The sequence below is a fragment of the Esox lucius genome, chromosome 19, assembly GCF_011004845.1.
Source record: "Esox lucius isolate fEsoLuc1 chromosome 19, fEsoLuc1.pri, whole genome shotgun sequence".
Classification (NCBI taxonomy): Eukaryota; Metazoa; Chordata; class Actinopteri; order Esociformes; family Esocidae; genus Esox; species Esox lucius.
In genome coordinates, this window is record NC_047587.1 from 5,743,884 (window position 1) to 5,771,883 (window position 28,000).

General features: G+C 41.8%; 2 protein-coding genes across 5 annotated transcripts; one reads left to right on the forward strand and one right to left on the reverse strand.

Moving 5' to 3' along the window:
• The first annotated feature begins 73 nt into the window (after positions 1-73).
• On the forward strand, positions 74-14,345 carry ttc38 (tetratricopeptide repeat domain 38). 4 transcript variants are annotated; one of them, XM_010883316.4, is made up of 14 exons: positions 76-612; positions 1,595-1,672; positions 1,831-1,912; positions 3,316-3,490; positions 4,133-4,306; positions 6,484-6,559; positions 6,736-6,855; positions 7,051-7,110; positions 7,322-7,360; positions 9,637-9,718; positions 9,844-10,018; positions 12,692-12,851; positions 13,285-13,358; positions 13,868-14,345. In XM_010883316.4, the coding sequence occupies exons 1-14, from the start codon at positions 583-585 to the stop codon at positions 13,959-13,961; spliced, it is 1,419 nt and encodes a 472-aa protein (XP_010881618.2). In that variant the 5' UTR covers positions 76-582; the 3' UTR covers positions 13,962-14,345. The 4 variants fall into 4 exon arrangements, with proteins under 4 accessions (XP_034144257.1, XP_010881621.2, XP_010881618.2 ...); XM_034288366.1 differs by lacking the exon at positions 7,051-7,110 and having other exon boundaries at positions 74-612; XM_020040567.2 differs by lacking the exon at positions 4,133-4,306.
• Positions 14,346-14,444: 99 nt separating this feature from the next.
• On the reverse strand, positions 14,445-27,979 carry tspan33b (tetraspanin 33b). The gene is made up of 8 exons (XM_010883320.4): positions 27,490-27,979; positions 23,786-23,843; positions 21,916-22,043; positions 21,597-21,671; positions 16,909-17,004; positions 16,336-16,464; positions 15,522-15,683; positions 14,445-14,876 (listed from the first exon to the last, which is right to left on the reverse strand). Exons 1-8 carry the CDS (start codon positions 27,583-27,585, stop codon positions 14,808-14,810), a joined length of 813 nt encoding a protein of 270 aa, XP_010881622.1. The 5' UTR covers positions 27,586-27,979; the 3' UTR covers positions 14,445-14,807.
• Positions 27,980-28,000: the final 21 nt, after the last annotated feature.

Below are 28,000 nucleotides of genomic sequence, written 5' to 3' on the forward strand. Positions count from 1 at the left end.
TATTTAACTTGATTTCGTCGTGTGCATATCACATTGGTCCCTTTAAGCCTGTTGACAACTGCGGGGTGTGTTCGTTCAGTAAAAACAGTTACAATTCCAAAATGTTTTCTTTTTTTGCGAAACGTTTTCTGAAAATATGAAACTTCAAGATGACGTAAAGCGATTGAATTCCGTAGCGTTCGTTAATGGAACTTGTAGTTCGTTTACTTCTCAAGTATGCTATTTGCAATCTGGAAAATGTGTTAATGGTTGATCACAACACTGTTACCAGCTCTTACATCCGGAGTGAAGTCCGCAAGGTTCTCTCTTTCAGGCATTTTAAAAAAAAAATGAAGTTAATATTGACGCGAAGGCTTTTGAGTTAACTACAACTTTTGCTTAAAACAAAACGGAACTCAACCTACGTGTCGCGTTGAAGAGCGTTTCGAGTAAACATTTGCTCTTGCAACGTTGGGTACAAGGTTTTTTAGCTAAAACGTTTGGTTGGACGGAATGAATACACTCTTGTAGACACAAAAAATAACGTGTCTGTCTGCAGTCGAAACAGAAAGATTTTAGATTTGCAAAGACTTTCAAGCTAAAATGATTGCATCTACATTCAGGGACTGTCAGGTAAGAGAACCAATTACCAAAATAGCGTTTTATGTATTTCATTGCACGCTAAGGTGTGTTATAGGCTATAGGTACGTTTAAAGTAGGCTCACGTTTCACATAGCTACCTACTGAGGTTGGCCGTACATGTTAAATAGGTGAGTTTCATGCATGTTGCGTTGCTTACGCTGTAGATTGAACTGTCCTTACGAGTAGGGCGCATAGGCGAAATTATACATTTACCAGGAGTGATTTTCTATTCAAGTAGCCGTGACAGTGAAGGTGTTTGTCGCAATAAAATGTTTAATAGTTTGTCGTATGAACTTTGTATACTTTTATCACGAGATATATAGCGTGTTGAGGAAATTGAACCAAAGGTCAAATATATCTAAGGGAGGCCAAAAGTTACTTTTTCTATCTAGGAAACCACGTGAGGTGTGTCACAACATCCCAGCCCCTATAGCTGCAGCAGTGATTCCAAACTCATGTCATTTTGTTTTCCCAACAGCAAAAACGTTTTCCTGCCCCGACGCACATGTACCTGATTAATCTTAACAACTTATCATCAGGTCATCAATGGGTCGGCTGTGGGCGGTACGCGAGGGTCGTTGTTGGGACCCACTGGTTGTACATTACAAACAATTGGATTGTATTGGGAACTGCGCAAACAATGTCAATGCCATTATAAGACAACACTACCATGTTGTCTTATAAACAGCAACACAGGATTTAGAACATTTCGAGCCTTGTTGCAAGTTTTGCTTTAGGGCAAATGTGGCCGTTCTGAATGTCTGGCTTGTTGAAAATGAAAATCCTTTTCGTGTATATGTACCATGGTGTTTTGTACTAACCCTCTATTATTTAAACAGAGTGCATTTATCAATGATGCGTCTTAAAGGTGATGTCCATGAATAAATACATTCAAATTTGCTTGGGTGGTATTTTCCCAGTGCCCAGTACATCCTGACGGGGCCTGTTTCATGACCGCTTTTAATTATCTTAGGCTTGGAGGGCGGAGGGCCTACCACTGACCACTTCCAGCAATGAGGCCTGCAAAATATATGATGCCATACTCACACAGGTAGTCATTAGCTCTCCGCGCACACGCACACACACACACACACACACACACACACACACACACACAGATCATTATACGGCTCACCTCACCCAACTCATCATTGGACTTTTTTCTTTTGGGGGGGGGGGGTGTTTGTGTGTGACTGTCTTAAACCCTAGTATGTAACCTGGCGCAATGATGAGAGCCTTGGAGGAATTGAAGGGTGTATCTCAACAGTCAAATCAGCTGACCCTGACTTTGGTATGTGAGGCTTCTTGCGAGTCTTTCTTTCCTACAAAAGATAGCATTGTGTCTTCGTTTGACCCCTAGTAACCTGCAGATAATCATGTTCAGCACATACAGTGGGGAGAACTAGTATTTGATACAGATCTTGCAGGTTTTCCCACTTACAAAGCATGTAGAAGTCTGTAATTTTTATCATAGGTACACTTCAACTGTGCGTGATGGAATCTAAAACAAAAATCCTGAAAATCACATTGTATGATTTTTAAGTAATTCATTTGCATTTTATAGCATGACATAAGTATTTGATACATCAGAAAAGCAGAACTTAATATTTGGTACAGAAACCTTTGTTTGCAATTACAGAGATCATACGTTTCCTGTAGTTCTTGACCAGGTTTGCACACACTGCAGCAGGGATTTTGGCCCACTCCTCCATACAGACCTTCTCCAGATCCTTCAGATCCTTCGGGGCTGTTGCTGGGCAATACGGACTTTCAGCTTAAATTCGTAGATTGAATCCCATCTCCCCACGTGTCTGAAAATTACACTTTTGTTGTCATTGATCACCTGATCAAGAACCAATACTTATCATTGTCCTAAATTAGTTGGTTTTGATGGGTGTATATGAATGTCCATTATAAAACTAACTTTACCTTGCTACCTGAATAGGTGCGACCAACATGTTGACGTTTTACAAAATGTAGTCCGAGCCTCAACCAAACTAAATAAACATAAACTAAGTGATGAAATTATTTTTTGTATAATAACGATGTCCTCTTACGCTGAACGGCAAACGTAACAGGACTTGAAAAGCTCCACTTTTGTCCTCTCTGTCCACAGAATATGTGTTTTGGCAGGTGCTTTGGCAGGTGCTTTCAAATTGGGGCCCCCAAAAAAATTCAGCAACCTGCCTGGTGCCAAAAAAAAAAGTTCTATATCATTGATCACATTATCAATTGTCAAGTATGACTCACTAAAGTAATTGAGTTCAAGCAGTTTTGAATAGTGGGCTATACTGTGTTTGGTTACAGCTATTGACTGTAATGGAGTGTCACTTTTGAACACTTGGTGTTATGTTGTTTCGTTCATTAGTTCATTCAATAATTTAAGTAAATAAAATTGTAAAATTGGCAAATATAAATTAAAATATGAAGAACGTAAATCCCTTTTCCACTGCATTGTACCTAGATTTTCAGGTGACACCATGAATTCATGGCCGTAATGTTTTATGTCAATACAGTTATTTCAGATGATTGTATTTCAATTGTATTGAAACTAATGCATTATGAGTTGAAATCCTACTCCTGTCCAATATGAACTCCAAAGGTCTTTTCTACTCATCAATATCAGTTTGAGAGTAAATGAGTGTCAGGCTTGGCTAGACCCATACACATCTAGTGGGTCCTTGTGCTTTTCAGTGATGGGCCATGTGATCAGCACAGGCCTGGAGCTGGTGGGGACAGGGAGTTCGGTGCGTCTGAATGAGCGACTGGCCAGTGCTGTGAAGAGGACGGTGGAGCTCGCCCAGAGCCAAGAGGACATCACCCCAAGGGAGAGGCTTCATGTCAGGGCCATAGAGCACTTCTCCAAGGGGTGAGAACCAGACAGCCACTGGAGACTGAAGAGGGATTAGATTCAATATAATGGAATGGAAATGGTTCTCACTGTAACACCTACTTCAAATCAATAAAAGGATGCATGAAAACATCCACCTTCAGTGTTTTCTGAATGGTACAATACTGAATGGTGGGAGGACGTTGTAGAATATTTGATAAGAACGTACATTTGTGATATTTAATGTTGATTACATTTGACAAACTTGGAAGTTGTAATGAGGATATATATTTCTAACTTTTAACTAATTTAAAATAGTTTTACAAAATAGGTTTTAGCTAGAGGAATCAGATTTATGTACAAATCCGTACATAAACAGCAGAAGAGATATTTTTGGCTTCTGTTGAATGGAAGAAATGGAACTTGTTACTCTGAAAACCCTGGAGGATGGTGCTGGTCAAACAGCTAATTGAACTTTTCACACCGCACTTTTTTTTAACAAGGCACAAAGTCAGCTGACTATAAGCAGTGGGAAAAATACGATTACGTTCCTACAACCCAATTATATAACCCAGCCTCAGTCTTAAGAACAAGGATACATTTGTAAATTAGCAGGTAACACTTCTGTATTCCTGTGATTTTAATATTGATACCGATGAATCAGTGCTGACTCTCTCTCAGGAATTTCCCTAAGGCATGTGACCTGTGGGAGGAGATCCTGGTGGAACACCCTACGGATCTGCTGGCTCTCAAGTTTGCCCATGATGGCTTCTTCTACCTTGGGGCCCAGACTCAGATGAGGGACTCTGTGGCTCGGGTGCTGCCCCACTGGAAGCCCCACATGCCTCTTTATAGGTAGGATCTGACCTATTGTAGCCCTGCATGCCTCTTTATAGGTAGGATCTGACCTATTGAAGCCCCACATGCCTCTTTATAGGTAGGATCTGACCTATTGAAGCCCCACATGCCTCTTTATAGGTAGGATCTGACCTATTGTAGCCCAGCATGCCTCTTTATAGGTAGGATCTGACCTATTGTAGCCCCGCATGCCTCTTTATAGGTAGGATCTGACCTATTGAAGCCCCGCATGCCTCTTTATAGGTAGGATCTGACCTATTGTAGCCCCGCATGCCTCTTTATAGGTAGGATCTGACCTATTGAAGCCCCGCATGCCTCTTTATAGGTAGGATCTGACCTATTGAAGCCCCACATGCCTCTTTATAGGTAGGATCTGACCTATTGTAGCCCCGCATGCCTCTTTATAGGTAGGATCTGACCTATTGTAGCCCTGCATGCCTCTTTATAGGTAGGATCTGACCTATTGAAGCCCCACATGCCTCTTTATAGGTAGGATCTGACCTATTGAAGCCCCACATGCCTCTTTATAGGTAGGATCTGACCTATTGAAGCCCCGCATGCCTCTTTATAGGTAGGATCTGACCTATTGTAGTCCCGCATGCCTCTTTATAGGTAGGATCTGACCTTTTGAAGCCCCACATGCCTCTTTATAGGTAGGATCTGACCTATTGAAGCCCCACATGCCTCTTTATAGGTAGGATCTGACCTATTGAAGCCCCACATGCCTCTTTATAGGTAGGATCTGACCTTTTGAAGCCCCACATGCCTCTTTATAGGTAGGATCTGACCTTTTGAAGCCCCACATGCCTCTTTATAGGTAGGATCTGACCTATTGAAGCCCCACATGCCTCTTTATAGGTAGGATCTGACCTATTGAAGCCCCACATGCCTCTTTATAGGTAGGATCTGACCTATTGAAGCCCCACATGCCTCTTTATAGGTAGGATCTGACCTATTGAAGCCCCACATGCCTCTTTATAGGTAGGATCTGACCTATTGAAGCCCCACATGCCTCTTTATAGGTAGGATCTGACCTATTGAAGCCCCACATGCCTCTTTATAGGTAGGATCTGACCTATTGTAGCCCTGCATGCCTCTTTATAGGTAGGAGCTGACCTGTTGAAGCCCTTTATAGGTAGGAGCTGACCTGTTGAAGCCCCACATTCCTCTTTTTGATAATGAAGGGATGCACACTGCTGATTGGATATTCCCATTTCAAAGTGAACAAATAAGGATCTGTGTTTTACTTAAGCAACGTCCACTGAAACCAATATGTCCTGTTTACTTCAAAAATATTTGACATAGTAAATTGATGAGGAAGCTTGCAGCGTTGTGCTTGCAAATAGTGCAAATAAGAACCAATCAAAACGCTCGCTCATTCTCTGAGTGAATGGTGCTGTTGCAAAAGGCTCCTGTCCAGACCAGGGAGTTAAAGCTTTCCCAGCACTGTCAGAAACATATGTAATTTACTACATATTTCAAGGGTCTGTGTTTCAAAAGTTTTTTTAAAAAGCAATTACTATACAAATGTATTAAACCATGTCGTTTTGGACTGTAAAGAGAAATATGTTTAAAAAGGTTGACCAGAAAGAGAAGTCGACTCTCCATCAACCAATATTTATTTTTGTTGGGGACATTTCTACTGTCCCACAGGAATCTTGTGTTGAGGCATTGTTATGAGGCTTACTCTGAGACTAATGGTTTTAGTCAGTTAGACTCCTTGTTAATACTGTATTTTTCCTAGTGCTGTACTTTATGTGAACTCGTGAAGGCCATTCTATTGAACAACTCCTCTTGGATCATTGTATTTTAGTTTCATTCTGTCAGAGTCTGGGGTCTGCCTATACATTCCCAGCCACAGTAATTGCCTCTGTGCTTATTGTGATCAACAGTCCCCACTGGCATTCAGACCGTGAAATGAGTCACAACAGTCGATTCCAATGGAATGATTCCATCAAATGTTTTTAAAGGTTTTGTTGTTTTCGTTGTCAGCTGTGGTCTGCAATTCCACAAAATCAATGTATGCTTTATTATCCCCAATGAAGGAACTGCTTGGCTAGCCTAGGTTAAGGTATTGCTACATGACTGCTTTTAGATGTTTATTCTTATCTGCTGTGCTTTTATATGTGTTCTTATCTACTTTGCATTTCTATGTGTATTACTATCTACTCCAGCTACCTGAAAGGTTTGTATTCTTTTGGACTTCTGGAGACTCACTTCTATGACCAGGCAGAGAAGATCGCTAAGGAGGTAAGAGGTTCCTGACAGTGTCACCTTGCATCTGTGAATTATGAAAGTAGACTTCATGAAACGTTGACCACTGCTCACTTTCTACAGAGCTGTGAAAAAACGTAATTTTCCGAAGTTTCTTTGGCATAGACGTTTGACCTTCTAGTTACTATCCTTCTCTGACTTCTGCCCTCCAGGGTCTGGCCCTGACCCCGGACGATGCCTGGTGTGTCCACTCTGTAGCCCACGTCCACGAGATGAAGGCAGAGGTGGACAAGGGTCTCAAGTTCATGGAGAGCACAGAGAAAGACTGGAAGGTTGGTCTTCAACGTGTTCTGCTGCATGCTGTGTGGTCATTCCACACCTCCATATTATGGCTCCAGTTCTGTTTGTGCTTTCTTACCGACTCCTGCGTTATGGTATTTTTCATGCCAATGCAAACAGATCTTGGACCACGCTAGGCTTTGACTATCCGTATAAATAGGTAATTGAATTATGGTTTTCATTTGCAGGGATGTGACATGCTAGCCTGTCATAACTACTGGCATTGGGCTCTGTACTTCCTCGAAAAGGTACAGATTGTAATGAGGTACTCCAGTCAAGCGCACTGTTAGACAGTTGCGATAGAATTTATATTGATATCCCCCCCTGTGGGTTCTCTGAAGTGTAAAGTTGATTACAGTGGGAAATTAGTTTGTATTAGTTTGCATTATCTTTATAATGGACTTGAAATCATATGCTAGCATTTCCATTTGGATTTGTTTGTGTTTTTATTTCCCACAGGGAGAGCATGAGGCGGCTCTGAATATATTTGACAGCCAGGTTAGTGTTCTCAAAATAAGTTGTCATCTGAACTAACTGTGCCTTGCACAGAAAATCTAATAAGAACCTGTTGTGGCAGAGAGAATGTTTTATACACTTGTTCAAAAGTTGGGGTCACTTAGAAATGTCCATGTTTTTTTTTAAAGAAAAGCACATTTTTGTACATTAAAATAATGTCAGATTGATCAGAAATACAGTGTTGGCATTGTTAATGTTGTAAATGACCTTTGTAGCTGGAAAGGGCTGATTTTTATTTTAATGGTATATCTATATATAATTTTATCATTTTATCATTTTAAATGGCTTATTGATCATTAGAAAACCCTTTTGTAATTATGCTATTACAAAAGGGTTTTCTAATGATCAATTAGCCTTTTAAAATGATACATTTGGATGAGCAAATGCAACATGCCATTGAAACGCAAGAGTGGTGGTTGCTGATAAAGCACTGAATGCTGTGGTGCTCAATAAAGAAGCAATAACACAGGCCTTCTTAAGACTAGTTCAGTATCTTCAGCATCAGCGTTTGTGGGTTCGATAACAGGCTCAAAATGGCCAGAAACAATTAACTTTCTTCTGAAACACGTGAATCTATTTTTGTTCTGAAAAATTAAGGCTATTCCATGTGAGAAATTACCAAGAAAATGAAGATCTCATACCACAATGTGTACTTATTATAAATGTAGAAAAGAGAATTTTCTGAGATTGACACATTTCCAATAGAAAACAATGATTTCAAAAAGTCTTATAGTAATGATTTTGCAAAAGCATTACTACAGTATACGAAAAATACAATATACTGTATTTATACAAATGTTTCAGATATAAGTCCCCATGTTTAAGGTTTCTTCTGTGAATCTTGTATAGGTATTAGCTGCAATATTTATCACTTGAGTTCCAGGTAGAACATAAGAATGTCAGTATCTCCTTACACTCCAACTAATATGGTTTAAAATGGAGGGTTTGGAGACTGATTAGCACTTAAAGCAATGGCTATAATATAATGTGCTATATATGAAATCAGAACTCAGTCTCTGCACTTCAATGTGCTGTATGTGTTTACTGACTGTTGTTTTACGTTTTTGCAACAAGGGCATACAGAAGTGCCATCCCTCTTGCCATGTGATCAAATTATGCTAATGGATTTATATGTGAGCAATGGACATGCTCTAAATTAAGTGGATTATAGTATATTCAATGAGTGTGGAGGTCTTAGAAGCAAGTCAAAAACAAATTGAATCCAAATGACGGCTTCACTATTCCATGTCAAAAAACTCATAGAGTGAAAAAGTACAATCTCTGTTTGATGTGCAAGTACATTTGACAATGTAATGAAATGTCCTTGTAACACATTTGTATAGCACTCTTTCATTACAAATCAATCAATCACGTTTATTTATGAAGCCCTTTTTACATCAGCAGTTGTCACAGTGCTTTTACAAAACACCCGGCCTTAAACCCAAAGGAGCAAATAACAGTAGTGTTGAATTTCAGTGGCTAGGAAAAACTCCCTAAGAAGGCCGTAATTTAGGAAGAAACCTAGAGAGGACCCAGGCTCAGAGGGGTGACCAGTCCTCTTCTGGCTGTGCCGGGTGAACATATTAAGAGTACAAATTGTAATGAGTACAGAGTCTATTTAAACTTAGCATGACCAGATGGACAAGGACTGGGACAACACAGGGGAGGGGGAGGTGTCAGCACAATGGCAGCTGAAATCGTCAGGTATCATTTTGATCTGCAACACAACCAGAAGGACTCTGGACAGGGACAGCAACGGGTCTTTCAAGCCAGGTACTCCCCAGGTGTGGGCCAGGACCTCATGTCCTCCTAAGTTTAAAACAGCAGGAGACAGGGAAAAGCCTAATATAGTAAGATTGTAGCCCCTTACAAAAATACATTCTTCTGTACATTTCACGTTAAACCAATATAGTTTTGTTCTGTTGTGCTTGTGAATACTGAACACTGGGGGTCAGTGGATGTCCAGTCTAAGGTCAGATGGAAGTTGTCTGTTTTGGTTCACAAAATAAAAACGAAAAAGCCCATAAATATTGAGTGAAAATATGACCTGAAGCCACATTAATCTGGACTTACACTTTTAAAGTGGAGTCAAGCCTGCACTTTATCCTTTAACTGCTTCAGGTAAATGTAATTTAGTGAAGTAATACAAATATGAGCTACTTAACATGACCTTGAGATTAAGTTGCTTGGGGCATTTGAATAGTTGGTCACTAATATGGCTGCTGTCTTTGTACTAACCCGAAGTGTTTCTCTAAAAGGTGTCTCGGCGTGGTAAGGCTTCAGGGGCCATGTTGGATATAGTTGATGCCTGCTCTCTGCTCTACAGACTGGAGATGGAAGGTTAAACACACACTCCTATTCTGCCTTTTCCTTGTGCTCAGATGGTGTGTGTGTGTGTGATCTATCAATGTTTGCATGTCTTGATGAGTTAGTCTTGCCCTGAGGTAGGTGTGTGTGTCACGCAGGTGTGTGTGTGAAAGACCGCTGGCGGGAGCTGCAGCAGGTCACAGAGCCCCACATGGACGATCACGTGCTGCTGTTCAACGACCTTCACTTCCTCATGTCGTCGCTGGGAGCCAAGGAGTCCGGGGGACTGGCCCAGTCCCGCCGCCTGCTGGAGGGCCTCCAGGAGCTGGCCAAGTGAGCCCCACTCCCAGGAGGCCGTTACACGTGCACCTTACACGTGCACCTTACACGTGCACCTTATACGTGCACCTTACACGTGCACCTTATACGTGCACCTTACACGTGCACCTTACACGTGCACCTTACACGTGGACTGGAGACAGCAGGAACTAAAGATGGGTTAAACTGGTCACACGTCATCGTGGATGTAATCGCAGGCCTAGTGAAATGATTGTTTCTGCACCTAAACAGTGCAGTTGCTTTAATGAAGTTACTATTGACGTAATAAATGAGTCCACGCCATGCAATGCCCTGGATAATCTAATTGTATGTACCAGTCCAAGTTGCACTTTAGAAAAAACTAAAATGAGGTAAACAGGATTTAAATACATGGAATGTGTCCAGTTTAAAGCCCCAGAGAACAAAAGCATGCAACAGCAGTCTCTCTCTCTCTCTCTCTCTCTCTCTCTCTCTCTCTCTCACACACACACACACACACACACACACACACTCACTCTCTCTCTCTCTCTCTCTCTCTCTCTCTCTCTCTCTCTCTCTCTCTCTCTCTCTCTCTCTCTCTCTCTCTCTCTCTCTCTCTCTCACACACACACACACACACACTCTCTCTCTCTCTCTCTCTCTCTCTCACACTCTCTCACACTCTCTCTCTCTCTCTCTCTCTCTCTCTCTCTCTCTCTCTCTCTCTCTCTCTCTCTCTCTCACACTCTCTCTCTCTCTCTCTCTCTCTCTCTCTCTCTCTCTCTCTCTCTCTCTCTCTCTCTCTCTCTCTCTCTCTCTCTCTCTCTCTCTCTCTCTCTCTCTCTCTCTCTCTCTCTCTCAATCAATCAATCACTTGGTAGGAATCCAATTTGACTTCTGCCCAGGACATTGTGTTCACTGAGAAAATGCTCTAATCTGCTGTTCATGCTGGCATATAATATTTTGCCCAGGTGCCATGACAATTGTTTGGAGTAAATGTTTCTGTTATTAGTCCTTGGTTTCAGATGTCTTTATTTTAAAATGTTGCAATTTTTGTGGTATGTGTTTACCATTTAGTTGAATCTGACTGTGCCACAAGGCCTCTTGGTTGCTGAGTCTGTATTGAAGTAGTTCTGTAGGAGTTTGAATCGGTGGACTGTTTGGTATTGTCATTTGTGGAGCGCTTTTCCCTTGTGTTTGGGTTCTCATTATTAGATATGCAGTAATTATTCTGTGGCCTGATAGTGGTGTCAGTGGACTGGCCATGAATGCTCAGTAAGGTCTGTGATGACATCATCTGCAGTACCACTGCCAAGAGCGGAGCTTCATGTGTACCTCCCAAAGGACTCCCCTGGTCCAGTGACTTTTCAGAGCAGGAATAGTTGGTTCCCATGTCTGTTGGTTTGATTGTTCTTCTAAGGGACATGTATTGTGAGGTGAAGGCTGATGTTGGTAGGCATGTGTTGCACCCCCAGGAGTTAATACTGTCTGTTTCTTCTCTGATCCGTTAAGATGACATATCGGGACATTTCCCTGGGCCTGAAAATGACTAAATCTCTCCTTCTAGGATCGAGAAGCACTTCTAGTGAGGGATTCTGATCTGGGAGAGAAACTGTATGTTGCACACAGGAATATTTTTTTGGTCAGTGAAAATAGCCTCCTTTTTCTCCAGCCAAATGAATAATTCTGATCGGTTCTACTTTGTGTGTTAGCCGTGTTTTGACCCAAATCAGCATTCTCTTGAGAATTCTCTGATTCTCTTGGACTATCATCTCCCTGTAGTGGGCTCCTCTCCTCCTCATGTCTGTTTAAAAAACAAAGACGGCTGAATGAAGCTACAGTGACATTTTCTCTGTCTAATGTAGTGTTTATGTGGGACATTTACTTTCTGTCTAAGGTAGTGTTTATGTGTGTGGCTATAATGTATTCTGACCCCTCCGACCACAAACTCCAAAGGGCTCCTTTAAACCAAATCCTGGGCAGATGTCATGTTTTGGATTGTTACGTAACATTAAAATGGAGCATGGAGGCAGCCCAACTCCCTTGGTCCAAGCTGCTGTTTGAAAGAAACAAATCAATTCTCAAAGTGAGGCGAAGGAAACTCAATTCCATTACGCTGCTATTTTGAATAGGCCATCCTGGCTCTTTCAGATGTATGAGCTTTTGGTAAATTGATTTCCTTGGCTAAATGCCTCCCTCAGACCAGGACACCCAGAGTGGGGTATGCATAGAAATAACATGTCTGAGTATAGCCTTCTGTTTCCCTGAGGGTGCCCTGATTTTGCTGTGGTGGTGAACAGTGATGTATGCCAGATCTAAAGATGGGTGTGAAACCAGCTCTCATGGTCTGATTTATTATATCTTTACATGTTTTACTCTTCCTGTTGAAATCATATGTTGGAATTTCCCACTACACCCTTATCAAATGTGTAATTGTAGAAATGCTCCAATGCACATTTTGTGTGGTTGTGTAATGAAATCCTGCTGGTTAATGTAGCCATGAACTAGATCAAACACTAGAGGAGACATCTCGTATCTCAATCGTTCCAAAATAAATTCTGGTACTGTGTGGCACCGTTGGTAAATCATGTTGGTAACGCTTTTTGATTACATTTCTGCAAATTTTTTATTCTCTCACTGTACTGTAATATGGCGTTGTGCTATTGACCACGCCATTGTCTCCTGTCCCCTTTCCTGCTGTCTGTCCAGATCTCCAGAGGATAACTACCAGCATCAGCTGGCTGGCGGTTTGGGGCTGCCGATGTGTCAGGCCATGGTGGAGTACGAACAGGGCAACTACCGTCGCACCGTGGAGCTCCTCCTGCCCATGCGTTACCACGTGACGCAGATAGGGGGCAGTGATGCACAGGTGATTGCCTTTTTTTTTAATCCTCAGGCGTTCATCAGTACCAAAATGGGGTTTCTGTGAGTTTTCCCTCCAAAATGAAGCCTCGGTCTGGACTGAAAAGCATATTAAATGATTCATTGTTATCTTGGTCAGAGGTCCGTGAGGCATTCAGACTATAGCACAGTTTTTCCTCTTGGGTCTATAGGAATGCGAATGTATATTACATTACACTGAGTGATAAATCATTTAACCCAATGTTGGATGCCGATAGCCCATAAGCACTGTCTATGAGTAGGTACAAAACCAACGTAAGCAACCTGCCTGAAACTAGGAGTTACACAAACTTGGTGTGCTGTCTTGAACCAATTTGGCTCCACTAAGTACAACCTAGAGTAGAGCTGTGGAGAATACATGTTTTTGTGCTTTCATTGCCTTGTTTGCTCCCATTTCTCAGAGAGATGTCTTCAATCTCCTGCTGATTCATGCAGCCATGAAGTCTGAAGAGACTCATCACCACAAATTAGCCAGGTACATTGTTCCACCAGTTGAAAGGCTTTTAGCCCCTGAATTACTGTGTTATTAGCCCTGGGGTGACCTCCATTCATGTGTCATTGTGATTGGACACTGACGTTGCTGCAGAGCATCTGAAAATAGACATTGATGAAAAAAGTTATGGCTAGACACGATAATGTTTTCTCTGGAGAATATTGTTTTCTTGTGTTTAGTATGTAACAGAAATGTCATAGTATATAACAAAACTAAGAAAATTGTCCTCCCTGAGTGTCCAGTAAAAATTAAAATCTCTGTGCAATAGCAATCATGGACTGCTACATTTTCTCAGTTTATTTTCACAGCTAGGCTTCTCCTTATTCACGCTCCTACATTCTCTAAAATACGGAATGCTTTTGTATAATGCAGACAGTGTTAACTGTATGCTTTGTTGAGAAAACGGTATGCATTGCTGAGAGCTTTTGATCCAAAAGACCTAGATCCGGAACACAACAACTCTCCATTGTCTTGTTCTGGTTGTCCTGCAGATCTCTGTTGGTGGAACGGGAGGCAATCAAACCCAACTCTCCTCTCACTGACCGGCTGATTCAGAGAGCCCATGTCCTTCATCAGAGAGCCTAGGATCAGACAGACAAATCTGGTTGTCACCAGGTCTGGAACAGTGGCTGCTGTGGAGGGACCCGCCCCAAATTGACTGGACGTATCCAATTCATTATTTTTGCTTTTATTTTATAAGTACACAGACCTGCAAAATATTTAGAATCTATATAATCTACATGGTCCAATATGATACTATTCAACAGCCAATAATATCTCTCTGCAACCTTTTCTGAAATGCTATGTTTAATGGAATAATATTCTATTACACTGTAAATATGGTAACGTATAGACCAAAGTTAATTAGCAAACGTGCATTGAACTACAAATAGTTTTCCATAAATAATATGAAGCCAATTTAAAAACAAAATCAAAACCAAATATTGTAATAAAAAATCAATAAAAAATGTCAGCCTTTAGTCATGTATGTTAAACAGAGTGATAACACTGTTGAGGGCATTTAAAAAAAATTACACACTTTTCTTATATATATATATTTCTCTGTTTAGGGCATGTTTATGCTTTACATGACAGAGACAGTAGTGTCAGTTTGAGAAAAGAGAGCGCTGGGCACTTTACTGAAAGAGCACTAGGGCTGGATTCAAACCCACGCTACAGCAGTACATGTGCTCTGGAGGCAACGGCTTACACCACTGGGCTGCGAGAGGTCGCAGATGGAACACTTCCACACAGAGTGTACAGCACACCAGTGAACCCAACACTCCCAGTCTGTATATAGTGTCCTGTCTATAGACTGACTGGCTCTCCTCCTGTAGCCAGTATTTGTTTCACACTCTGTTGTTCTCTGTTCCTGCCGGGTCATTCTGTTTTCTCCTCTGTGTTGGTTGGGCCACACTCACTCTTTTCTTCTCACAAAACGGAGCTGATCTCGTCCTGAATCTGGGAGATGAGGATCTGAGAGAGCACAATGCCTGCAATCTGACAGAGACAAGAACACGCTGTGGCTGTAAATTATCCCCAGCCTGACTGTTCACTCAGTTCAACGAACTCTTACTGCAGAAAGTAAAAAAAAAAAAAACTGACTAAATCTCACAGATAAAAGTCTCTGAAGGTCAAAGCTTACAAGGCTATAGCCTGCACTGTGGATACAACTGCTTCTTTGCATATTTAATCTGGCATTTCCATGAAAGGTCTGTTTATTCTTTGAACTGAACACATTGTTTCTGCTTGTTGTGCCTTGGGCTGATGTTTAAAACAGTGACATAAAGAACGAAAGGACAGATATTTAGGAGTGGCTTCTGTTCACGAGTGTCTCCTTTCTAACCACTCCACATCTAAACTGACGTGAGTCATTACTAATTTGCACTCTTTCCACATTGAGGAAAAAGACAGGAGCAAACCAGTGATACAGGAGATAGATAAATGATATATTGTATACAGATCACGAATCTCAAAGCAGTCCCACTCATACCAGCTTACTCCACAGGCTGGATAACGGCTTAGGTGGTAAGCTGCATACTTAGTAGCTTTAACTAAGATTTGGGTTTTAGATCATCCTGACCTGAATCAGGCCAGTCTGAGAAGGCTGTGTTGCCCATTCCCCGTGTGTATTCCTGGGTTTACCTGAGGCAGGGCCAGACCCAGAGCCAAGGCCCCAACCAACAGCAGATGGGACTCAATCCATATCACCGCCCTGTCCACACAGCCCATCGGGTAGATGGACTTGGTGGCTTCAAGAGAGTTCTGACTTTGGACCCCAAATCCACACATGGTGTTGACCACAACCTGTACAATGACAAAGTAAAATTCATGTAATCTCACCATAGCAATATTTTTTACAGTGTGTTTATTCACAATATTCACAACATGTCCACATGCTTTAGTGGAACCCTGCTGCCAGCACAGTAGTTGTAGGTTTATTCAGTACCCCAGATCAGTCTGTGAGTTAAAGCCATGGGAAAATTACCACTACCTAAACCCTTTAATTGAATTAAGCCCTTGTGATCAATCATGATGCAAAGACTCAAAGATAAATTAATTCTAAGTATTGTAAAATGTGTGATTATTTTAATCTCTTGTAATAATAGCTAATTAAACAGTTACAGCATATGAGCACCAGATTGCAGCACCTCAGCTCTCCAGTAATAAGTGGGTAGTGTGACCAATTATCCGTGTGTGTGTGTGTGTGTGTGTGTGTGTGTGTGTGTGTGTGTGTGTGTGTGTGTGTGTGTGTGTGTGTGTGTGTGTGTGTGTTGGTGGGTGGGTGGGTGTCTCCTGTCCTTAGCCAACACCATCCCACTCCTGATAGGAAATCTGTGGAGTTTCCTTGCCCTGTGAACCCAACACCATAGACACTCCAGAGAGATCTCCCAACCCTTCAGTGTTGGGTAAAGGTCAGGTCATACGTGGGTTTTATGGTCTGAGGCATTTGGCCCACCTCTCCTGGTATGGGGATGCAGCAGGAGTAAGGGACAGAACAGCGTTCAGAGCTAGGGTTCTCCTGGGTGCAGTTGAAGTACAGGTTCCACGACCAGTCGATGTAGTTATTCCACCCGCAACACTTGAACTAAGCCAGGGAAAAGGAGAGAGACGCGGTGAGAAACGCTGGCTCTATTGGAACGGGAAAGGAATGTTTACATTGCCAAAGCATCCCGGAGTAGACAAACAATGGGAAATAAGAGTAAACATTACACTCACAAAAGCAATACAATACAATTACATTTAGCATTCAGCGCTACTTCCTGGAGGACACGGCAACAGAAGCAGATGTGCCGTGCATGCAGAGGGGGGAGGCAGGATGCACGTCGGAATAGCACATTACTCAAGAGCTTTCTAGTGGGAATCCTGACTGACACCGACGTCAACGCGGCAGATGTGATGATCAGGGACCGCTCAGTTTTTTAACATGGTCAGGGGTGCTGACATGGCTTTGATCAGCTCAACCCAAATGCAATGTGATTCAACATACACACATTAAATAACACGAGGAAAGACAGTGAAATAGGTTCACCTCTTTCTGAATGTAGTCCATGAGGTTCTGCAGATCCAGGTCATCTCTGTAGTGCACAATGGCTTTTTTCACAAACTTCCCCAGGGTGTCTCGGGTCTGGGGTTACAGAGCAGAGTTTCAGATGAGCTGCTATTGTAAGGATGAACCATTTAGTTTCTATACAAGAGCCCTAAACAATTTTATATCAAAAACAAAATATAGCTGGTTGACACAGTATGCTGCTGTATAACAACAAGGCTAAACCTAGGAACAAACCTAAAAAGTGGTTCAAAATGTAACAAATTATTTTACAACAATTCAACCTTGAATCTAAAATCTCCAGTCCCCTCCCCCTGAACACCTCGCTCCTCCTTGCTCCACATCCATCATCAGTAACTAATTTTCCTCTCGGTCTTCTACCCCGCTGTGTTCTGACACTCCACATCTCTCACTTTTACAAACCCACAGGAGCAGAGTAACAAATGGACGTAGGTGAATAAGGCCGGTCAGGATCATAACCATTTGGTTTATGCCTGGTTCTAGCATGTGTCCACATGAAGACACTCCATGGGGATCCAGAGACCTTTCTGAAATAGCTCACCAGAATCAAGCAGTCAGGGGGTTGATCGGTTGCTTCGTAATTAGTGAAGATGATTCAGGTGTGCTTGCTCTGGACTACTGTATGTCTGTGTCCCAAGGAGAGTGCTGAGAACCACCGCGTCAAAAGGCCTGTTGTGATAGCTTGATATACAAGTGTTGACTCATCTCAGCACATTGAAGCATTTTCCATATCCAGCCGTTTAACAACGTATTGTACACAGAGAGGGACCAGGATATCTGGTCACTGTGAGGACAGGGAACCCTTTTTTTTTACATGGAGCAGGTTTGCGGCTTAGTTGATAAATGTGTGCACCCACAAAGAAATGTGGAAGCAATTATGATTGTCTATTACAAAATAACATTCAACCCGTGTCTGATCAGAATTCCATCAAGTAGTTGTCGTTTAATTAGGCAAATAAAAAAGCCTAGCTCAGCACAGAAAGTCTGGTATTATAACTAACTACAATGACCACAATCTATCTCTCCTCCAAAATGGTCAAACGGCAACAAGAGAAAAAGCGTAAGGCAGCTCTACTGACAGTTGTAGTTATTAAGCTTGTTGAAAGTATTCCTAATCTGTTTTGAAAAACGGAACTACTAATGATTGTAGACAGCTAATTTATACTCACGATTTACCAGTCAATCTACGTTCCTACTCTCACCTATGGTCATGAGCTTTGGGTCATGACCGAAAGGACAAGATCCCGGATACAGGCGGCCGAAATGAGCTTTCTCCGCAGGGTGGCCGGGCGATCCCTTAGAGATAGGGTGAGAAGCTCGGTCACCCGGGAGGAGCTCAGAGTAGAGCCCCTGCTCCTCCACATCGAGAGGGGTCAGCTGAGGTGGCTTGGGCATCTTTTTCGGATGCCTCCGGAACGCCTTCCTGGGGGACTATGTCTCCCGGCTGGCCTGGGAACGCCTCGGTGTCCCCCCGGAAGAGCTAGAGGAAGTGTCTGGGAAGAGGGAAGTCTGGGCATCCCTGCTTAGACTGCTGCCCCCGCGACCCGGCCCCGGATAAGCGGAAGAAGATGATGATGATGATGATGATGATGATGGTATAAATTGGTTGACAGGGAACATAACCAATCGTACAAATCAATTAATGTAATTATTTCATCATACATTTAAATATTCAGTCTGTGACTTGCAAATAACTCATATTTTTAAACCTCCCATTTTGAGCTGTACAGTACAGTAAAAAAATTATGAGACCACTGCACCTTTTTCTTTCCTTTCCAAAAAAGTTGGAAAGGAAGGTTTTGAATGAGGAACAGAAGGGTTCAAATTAAGAGACCACTGCAAATTCAACGCTTCTGTTCCTCACTCAATACTTTCCTTTTCAACTTTTTTGAAAAGGAAAGAAAAAGGTGCAGTGGTCTCTTAATTTTCGTATCATGTTGTTTCAATATGCACATTCTATAAATAGAATCACTTTGATGACATGTGGTACAAAGATGCACATAACACAGTACAACATCTTTTTGGGACCCGTTTGGGCTCAATAGCTCCACTTTTACAACCAGTGGCCAAACATTTTTGACTGTGTCTTTTAATGTAAAAAAAATAACTTTATTTTGGATGTTAAAAGTAAATATGTAAAGATTTCACTATGTGCAATTCAGGTCAGCCAAACAACTTTAGAATAATTCATATATTCTAGAAACGTAGTTAGCTAGTGGTCTTTTTAAGCGAGTAAGAGAAAGTGACAAGCTCGCGACCAAAGTATATGTTGATGTCGTCTCTAGTTTTTCTTGCCTGACAAACTCAAGTCACAGATAGAACTAGGAGCCAGATGGCCCACTGGATGCAGGCCTTTGAATCTGAAACATCCGGTTGTTATTTTCACTTCCCAAAGGGAAAGGAATTCCAGTAACCGGCCAGTGGGAGTGTATGGAGGAACATGGAACTGGAACGATATTCTCATCAATGAAACATCTGATCTCAACAAGGTTTTCTGTTCCCAAATGTAGAACTTTTCAAGAACAGAGTGGACAAAGTTTCGTAGACTTTACCCATATCCAAAGTTTAAAAAAAGCTGTTAAACAGAAGGACTGCAGATAAAATTGTTACTACACATGCATGCTTCGAGTGCAGACTTCCTACTTTAACAGTCACAGCATGCTTTATAACTGTTAATAGTTGGCGTAATGCTTAATGCAGCCCAATTCTTCACAGTTCAGTTCAAAAAGTGTCAGTTTCTAAACTGATACACCATTTACATAGGTATGGTGCTCAAAATGTCAATAAAATGCCAACAAGCCCTTTTAGCGTCTTGCCAGAAGACAGCCTCTACTTTTGTCAGGACCTGAAGATCAGAAGCGGCCGTGCACCAGTGCTCCTCCATGATCAGTGGTCCCTTATGACCCACCCTGGTCAACCACTGTTCCAAATATTTGGAATGGGTACATATTTTGCCATTTGAACAGTTTCTTTCTCCATGCTATAGATTTCATTAACTGACCATCTGTCCTACAGAGGTCTACGCTTACCACATGAAGCCACCAGTTAACTGCTTATTAAACAGCTGCACAACGCTGCACCTAACATTCTGCCCATATCCCATAGATTCCACTGATGCATATACTATGCAGCAGTGGCGTCGTTAGGCCCGGGCAATAGCCCCGGATCTCGAAATTGACCAAAAAAAATATCCCCTGATCTATTCATCTATAAATCCGATCGCGCATTATGATAATGGTGATGTGTAGGCGGCTAATGTGTGCATCGGGGGTAAGCCCTGAATGTATTGTGATCCTAGCGACACCTCTGCTATGCAGGGTAATGTAAATGTATTGTGATCCTAGCGACACCTCTGCTATGCAGGGTAATGTAAATGTATTGTGATCCTAGCGACACCTCTGCTATGCAGGGTAATGTAAATGTATTGTGATCCTAGCGACACCTCTGCTATGCAGGGTAATGTAAATGTATTGTGATCCTAGCGACACCTCTGCTATGCAGGGTAATGTAAATGTATTGTGATCCTAGCGACACCTCTGCTATGCAGGGTAATGTAAATGTATTGTGATCCTAGCGACACCTCTGCTATGCAGGGTAATGTACATGTATTGTGATCCTAGCGACACCTCTGCTATGCAGGGTAATGTAAATGTATTGTGATCCTAGCGACACCTCTGCTATGCAGGGTAATGTAAATGTATTGTGATCCTAGCGACACCTCTGCTATGCAGGGTAATGTAAATGTATTGTGATCCTAGCGACACCTCTGCTATGCAGGGTAATGTAAATGTATTGTGATCCTTGCGACACCTCTGCTATGCAGGGTAATGTAAATGTATTGTGATCCTAGCGACACCTCTGCTATGCAGGGTAATATAAATGTATTGTGACCCTAGCGACACCTCTGCTATGCAGGGTAATGTAAATGTATTGCAATGAGGCGAGGTCCTGCAGTCCAATATGTGCAAATTTAGTTTTTACCAGTGTACTTACAGCTAAATTTCATTGTGCCAAATTAGAAAAACAATTACTTGACAAAGTTAGGAAAAAAGTTGTAATCCAAGACCAACATAGCATGTGATGCTCGAATAAAGTCAAATCTTAAACAAATATTAAAGAGAAACTCTTCCTCAGCATGGTCCCCCAAGCAAATTGTCCACAAATGTAAGCCTATGTCTCTAAAATGGGAATGGCCCCTAAAAAATAAAATAATTAAAGGAATGGCCCCTGGGCGACTGAGAAGTCCTTAGGCAGAGGTTCTTGGGCTGGTGTCGTCTGCTCCTAATGTGCTATGACGGGTGTAATAGCATGTGCTTTAGAGTGGTAATGAGCTCTTGGTCTCCTTAGAGAATATCCCTGTTCTCTCTCCGACTGTACCGCGCGCCGCACGCCAGCATGCCTCTGCGCAAATCCCGAATGTCATTAGCGGCAAACTTCCTGCAAGGGATCTTGTTGAAATTGAACATTTGGTTCCACTTTGAAGTGGCGGAGTGTTTGAATTATTTAGCGGACAAGGAGAGGATGCTGCGAGCGGCGTTAAACTGCCCTGTTTAGTAGCGGAAGAGCGCAGGCTGGCGGAGACAGCACCAGAAGAAAGTGTGGCACTATAGCCACAACATCACCCAAGGAAGTAGAAATAGGCCCAGTACCTGGTCTGAGTAGAAGAAGCCCAGAATAGCAATGGCCAGCTGAGTGAGGAATACCAGCGTCAGACTGAAGGAAAACTGCAGGAGGCAAGAAGAGACATAGTAAATGTGGGTAAATGTCATGCTGTAGACTGTAAAGACTCACAGAAAAAAATTTCAGTCTTAGGGGATAAGTCTTTCCCAATTCTGACATTTTATTTGTTTTCAACAGAGACAAAAGGTAGTTGTGCTGAACATAAATTTTTTATCACCGTTCCGTACTACTGTATAGTATAAACATGGTTGGAAGGAAGACAGAACAGTAGGTCCTGTTTAGTCATACTGTCTTCAGAAGGCGTATGTTCTCCCGTAGGGCCCCAATGCAGCCGCAGAATGTTATAAAGAACATGACCACTCCCACCACAATCAGGATGACCGCTGGATCAATTAGGAACGTGTCTCTGACTGTGTCTGCAAAAGACCAACACAGAAACCTTGTGGTGGGACCCACTGACCCGGTCTACACATGGAATATACAGTAGAGAGAACAAGTATTTGATACAGTGCCAATTTTGCAGGTTTTCCCACTTACAAAGCATGTAGATGTCTGTAATTTAGGTACTCTTCAGCTGTGACGGGATCTAAAAAATCTAGAAAATCATATTGTATGATTTTTAAGTAATTACTGCATTTTATTGCATGACATAAGTATTTGATACAACAGAAAAGCAGAACTTAATATTTGGTACAGAAACCTTTGTTTGCAATTACAGAGATCATACGTTTCCTGTAGTTCTTGACCAGGTTTGCACACACTGCAGCAGGGATTTTGGCCCACTCTTCTCCAGATCCTTCAGGTTTCAGGGGTGTTGCTGGGCAATACAGACTTTCAGCTCCCTCCAAAGATTTTCTATTGGGTTCAGGTCTGGAGACTGGCAAGGCCACTCCAGGACCTCTAGATGCTTCTTACGGAGTCACTCCTTAGTTGCCCTGGCTGTGTGTTTCGTGTCGTTGTCATGCTGGAAGACCCAGCCACGACCTATCTACAATGCTCTTACTGAGGGAAGGAGGTTGTTGGCCAAGATCTCGCGATACATGGCCCCATCCATCCTCCCCTCAATACGGTGAAGTCGTCCTGTCCCCTTTGCAGAAAAGCATCCCCAAAGAATGATTTTTCCACCTCCATGCTTCACAGTTGGGATGGTGTTCTGATCCTTCTTCTTCCTCCAAACACGGCGAGTGGAATTTAGACCAAAAAGCTCTATTTTTGTCTCATCAGACCACTTGACCTTCTCCCATTCCTCCTCTGGATCATCAAGATGGTCATTGGCAAACTTCAGACGGGCCTGGACAAGCGCTGGCTTGAGCAGGGGGACCTTGCATGCGCTGCAGGATTTTAATCCATGACGGCATAGTGTGTTACTAAGGGTTTTCTTTGAGACTGTGGTCCCAGCTCTCTTCAGGTCATTGACCAGGTCCCGACGTGTAGTTCTGGGCTGATCCCTCACCTTCCACATGATCATTGATGCCCCATGAGGTGAGATCTTGCATAGAGCCCCAGATCGAGGGAGATTAACCATCATCTGGAACTTCTTCCATTTTCTAATAATTGTGCCAACAGTTGTTGCCTTCTCACCAAGCTGCTTGCCTATTGTCCTGTAGCCCATCCCAGCCTTGTGCAGGTCTACAATTTTAACCCTGATGTCCTTACACAGCTCTCTGGTCTTGGCCATTGTGGAGTGTTTGGAGTCTGTTTTATTGAGTGTGTGGACAGGTGTCTTAGGGCTTGGAGGGATTCTTAAAGAAAAACTAACTGGTCTGTGAGTGACGGAATTCTTACTGGTTGGTAGGTGATATACTTATGTCATGCAATAAAATGCTAATTAATGATAAAAAAAATCATACAATGTGTTTTTCTGGATTTTTGTAAAGAATTTATTAAAATTACAGACTTCTACATGCTTTGTAAGTAGGAAAACCTGCAAAATCGGCAGTGTATCAAATACTTGTTCTCCCCACTGTGTGTCTGGGCTCCACCATTGGTGATTAATGCCACAGTTTCACAATAGAATTTTAAAGCAAGAATACTAGCATGGCATAAATCACTGTAAAAAGTATATTTCACTGTCGAGTATGTATATATATAATATATATATATATATATTGCAAATTCATGTTTGGGAATATGTAGAATGAAATGGATCTTACAATACCTGTTGCTTTTTGAACTTTTGCATATAACCCTATTGCAACAATCAGCAAGGAAAAGACCTGAAAGAGAGAGAAATTAGACTTTACCTCCTTAATCCATGTGTGAGGGTCCCAAGCAAACATTGTGTTTTACTAAAGGATTTTATCTACTTGCTTATGGCTTGACTTGAAGTAGAAGACAAAATATCTTTATTATGGTCTTACATGTTTATTTTTTATTAGTTTAATATAGGGGAAAAAAACTGGGGTTGGCCAAACAAAAACCTGATTAAATGAAAATGCATTTAAATTAAAATGTGAAATATCCAACTAGTCAGAATTGTGTGGGGTTTGTGACAGAAACGATTTGAGTTTGATTCAGTTTTTTATACAATATGTCTTGACTCTACCTTCCATAACTACTTATTTGTGATTTGTTCTGAGCCCCTTACGAGTCATGGTGGAGAAGAGGAAAACAGCTAGGCTAATCCGTTCTCTCTGGGCTTTTATCCCTTTCAGGGATTTTATCATTTGTTCCCTTAATCGTATTTATTTATTCACAGTTCTTTCAAATTCATTTCCTCAATGTATTAATACATTCCCTCGGATCTCACCTGCAGATTCTGAGGCATGGTCTTCATCATGGATGAATTACAGATTTTGGAGTAAAATTTTACTAAGGTTTTATTCATTGCAATAACATACAGTATTATTGCACCCTATGGTTTTAAATCCGAGTTCCTCCATTTTCTGAAATATAGTTAATGCTTTGTCATTTAATATAATAATCTGTTGGCTTACCTATGATAATCTGCTGGCTGAAAAAGCTCCTAAATTTGTTTGTGAATTTGTAATCTATATCTTGATAGGCCTATTTTCATTAGAATTACTCTATTAGGCCTAGCCATAAATTAGGTCTAGCCATAAATTAGGTCTAGCCATAAATTCAATTCACACGAGCCCTTCATAAGAAGTAAGACTCTAGATTGTTTGATTTCAAGTCTGGATTTGAAATCAAACAATCTATGAGGTTAAAGTATTAAAAGGTAGAGACCGAGGTCCTAATGCTGGTAGCCTTATCATGGACATCAGCCTAAAGATAAATAGTTTAAACACTGAATCTAATGAAATTACACATTTCGTCTTTATGTAATACACTAACTGGCCAAATTCATATGAAATGGAGCTTTGCTTGAACCCTGTAGTTATTGTTTCAGTTCAAATCAAACGGGATGGCAAAAAAGATTCAGTGGTTAGATAGACCTTCAAAGCTTGACAGAAGGCGTCTTCCATTCAATTGCATTAGAGACAAAATTTTGAATGACAATAGTGTCAACTAATCACAATTTGATTTATGAATGGCACAGTTTTGGTGGAAAGTGGTTTATCGGAACTCTCAAGTTGCTCCTTTAAGCAAATGTACAACTTTCGGCCTCCAATTAAAATCCCATAAGGCACCACAACACAGGGTAACGTTATATGGTTAGGTTTTAGAGTAGGGTCAAGCATTGACCCAGATTATTGGGCTCAGAGCATTCATTTGAAATGTAAGCTTGACCCTTTCTATTGGGTCATAAGATAAAATAAATGTCTGCCTTCAAAGCAGATCTGCCCCCAGTATGTTTTAATTAATAAAATGTTCTCTTTTAAATGGCTGAGGCGCATGTGAATGAGCAATTACACTGTTGATGACGAAAGGGAAGGGGATCTTTTGGAATTCACCCTCGTTAACATATGGTAATTGCACAAGCCCTTACATGGGAGAATATTTATTTGAAAACCCAGAAATGGTTGTCTCACACACACAAGTTGAATTTTTTTTTTTGTCAAACCTTCCCTTTATACAGGTTTGCCTCAGGTATGCCTCATAGAGATAAATAGATATCTAGTTTCCCAGAGAGCTGTGCTGTTTGATAGATTGTATAGTTTGTTTGCCACGAGTGTCTGTGTTTTTATGAACACAAAGGACTGACAGTTCAGTGGTTTTGGTGTGAGTTGCCTTTCCATCATGGAATCATCAACATCTAATAAGATCTGCTGTCATGACCTTGGTTGGAGAGTGAAACCAAGCAGCTTTATTATTTCCCTGCACTGCCTCCAAACAGTACACCGTTATGGAATTTCTTGAATTGATTTATACTTAATTCTATGAATGAGTTAGTAGTTAGAAGTACTGAGTCCCCATGTTTAGATAAGAAAAGTCATGTAGAAGAGGGGGATCTGGTATTTGTTAATGGTCATCAATGAATGGATCATTGGGTCCTCTGTCAATCTGTTTAAACCATCAGTGTATCTGTTCATTGTCCGGATGTTTTGTGTCTCTGCTGAGTTGAACAGGTTACCTACAGTGTCTTTAGTTCCTTGGGATAAGGTGGGGGGACAGCCCGCCCTTCGGGTAAAACCCATGCATTGTTGACATAAGACAGCTGGGCAGTATCTTACCACGCCCCATTGAACTGTAATAAATACTGACTGTTTTCCTCAGAGATTCCTCACAGCTTTATTTTGTAAGCTTTTGACGCGTCTCTCTATTTGCAAATAAACATCAAATAAACAGCTAATTACTCTTTAAGAGTTCCTATCGATGGAATTACCATAACAACAGCCACAGCGACACAGTTTTTGCTCTTAGGCTGCCTGTGAGGGAATTTTGGCCGGCTGACTGAAACATCACTATTGTATTAGTGTCAGTACATCCCCTGTGGGGAAGGTATTCCAGACATGCTTCCAGGCATTAAAAGTGGAGAACCCAGTATTGTATCCGGGGCGGATTGTGTCGGGCCGGCCTGAGCGCCTGACTGATCTGAGCCCGGCCAGGGGGGAAGAGATGGGACAAAGGGCTGATGGATTAGCCCTCGGCGCTGCTGTCCAGGGCCTGGATCAGATACACAAACACAGCAAGGCCATTGGTGCTAGGCTGCTCCCAGTCTGGACGCTTTAATAACACACTGCATCTCTCTATTTGTCTAAATATGGATGAAGGATTGATAGAGATTTGATATTACACATTGTAATGTGTCCCGGGTGGGAGTTGATTCTGCACAAAGAGCTAATCGGACACCAATGTGACTGTCATCCCATGATTCTGTGCCTTGTTCACCACATAATCTATGCCAGTGACAGCATAGCCATGGTTATGTAGGGTTTAGGACAGCCATTTAGCCACAGTGCCTGGAATGAGCGAAGAATCTCGCCTACAGACGATGTCATTGTGCACATCAGAATACACTCTAACCGCTGTTTTAAAGACTTAGACCTAAATTGAATGAACACAATAGTTCAGGAAACTATTGTATTGTATTTTCTGGAGAATATTAATTAACACACTAAACGGTAAACGTTCATGCCGTCCCTGGGAATTTAGCATGTTTTGAGTATTAATTAAAGCATTCATGAATAACCATTGAAATGAGACCGTAATTTCCACACACAACAAGAAGTGTCACATTGGGATATTGTTGATGTGAATGTCTAAAATTGCAGCATTGAGTCACGCTGTTTTGTAGCTCAGAGAACTGTACGAATGATGTCCCTCCATGTTTAATTCAGGAGCTTTTTGCTTGAGAGGGTATTTATTTCCCTGTTTTTAGAGGTGCAACATTCGGTTTTGATCAGTGGATCGTACACAGTCTATATTACACTCCTCCACGGCCGGAACACTTGTGCTAGGGGCTCGCGTTTGTAACAGTGAGTTGTTACAGGTCTTCAGCCGAGCGGCTCCACTTACCCAGAATAAGAAGCTGAAGAAGAACAGAAAGTATCTTATCCAAGGGTTGATGAAGGAGAACGTCTCTGCTCGGTTAAGATTTAGTTTCCTATCCATTTTTAAGTTGTTGGGGGTTTTTTTACACTCAAAACTATAAATATATCTTCAAAGAACAGTTCTCTTTCGGGGAAAGATCTTCTGACCTCAGTTACACTTTGCTGTAATGGTTCATAAATAAATTAAACAACTGAAAAAACGAAACAAAAAAAGCCCAACCACCGAGGTTCTTCACAACCCATGCGAATAAGGTCCTGTGTAAAGTTTGCGGTGGCTTCTGTCTGACAGGGAGGTGGGGGCTAGCAGCTGTGACGCCACCCCGCCATGCCTGGTAAGCACCAGAACTGTCCTGATAGCCCAGGAATCATGTTACACAAAAATATCTGTCCGAGGGGCTGTCGAAAGACCCAGGATCTTCGGTGTGTTGTCAGCCTGTGTCACTGAGGCTGCGGGTATACTGGGAGCAGCCTATGAA

Coding starts and splice junctions, on each gene's coding strand:
- ttc38 (XM_010883316.4), top strand. CDS start 583: ATGATTGCATCTACATTCAGGGACTGTCAG. Junction 613..1,594: donor CTACATTCAGGGACTGTCAG/GTAAGAGAACCA, acceptor TAATTATCTTAG/GCTTGGAGGGCGGAGGGCCT. Junction 6,560..6,735: donor CAGAGAAGATCGCTAAGGAG/GTAAGAGGTTCC, acceptor TCTGCCCTCCAG/GGTCTGGCCCTGACCCCGGA.
- tspan33b (XM_010883320.4), bottom strand. CDS start 27,585: ATGGATAGGAAACTAAATCTTAACCGAGCAGAGACGTTCTCCTTCATC. Junction 23,844..27,489: donor TCTTCAGCTTCTTATTCTGG/GTAAGTGGAGCC, acceptor TCTCTCTTTCAG/GTCTTTTCCTTGCTGATTGT. Junction 14,877..15,521: donor TGGGTCTGGCCCTGCCTCAG/GTAAACCCAGGA, acceptor TGTCTCTGTCAG/ATTGCAGGCATTGTGCTCTC.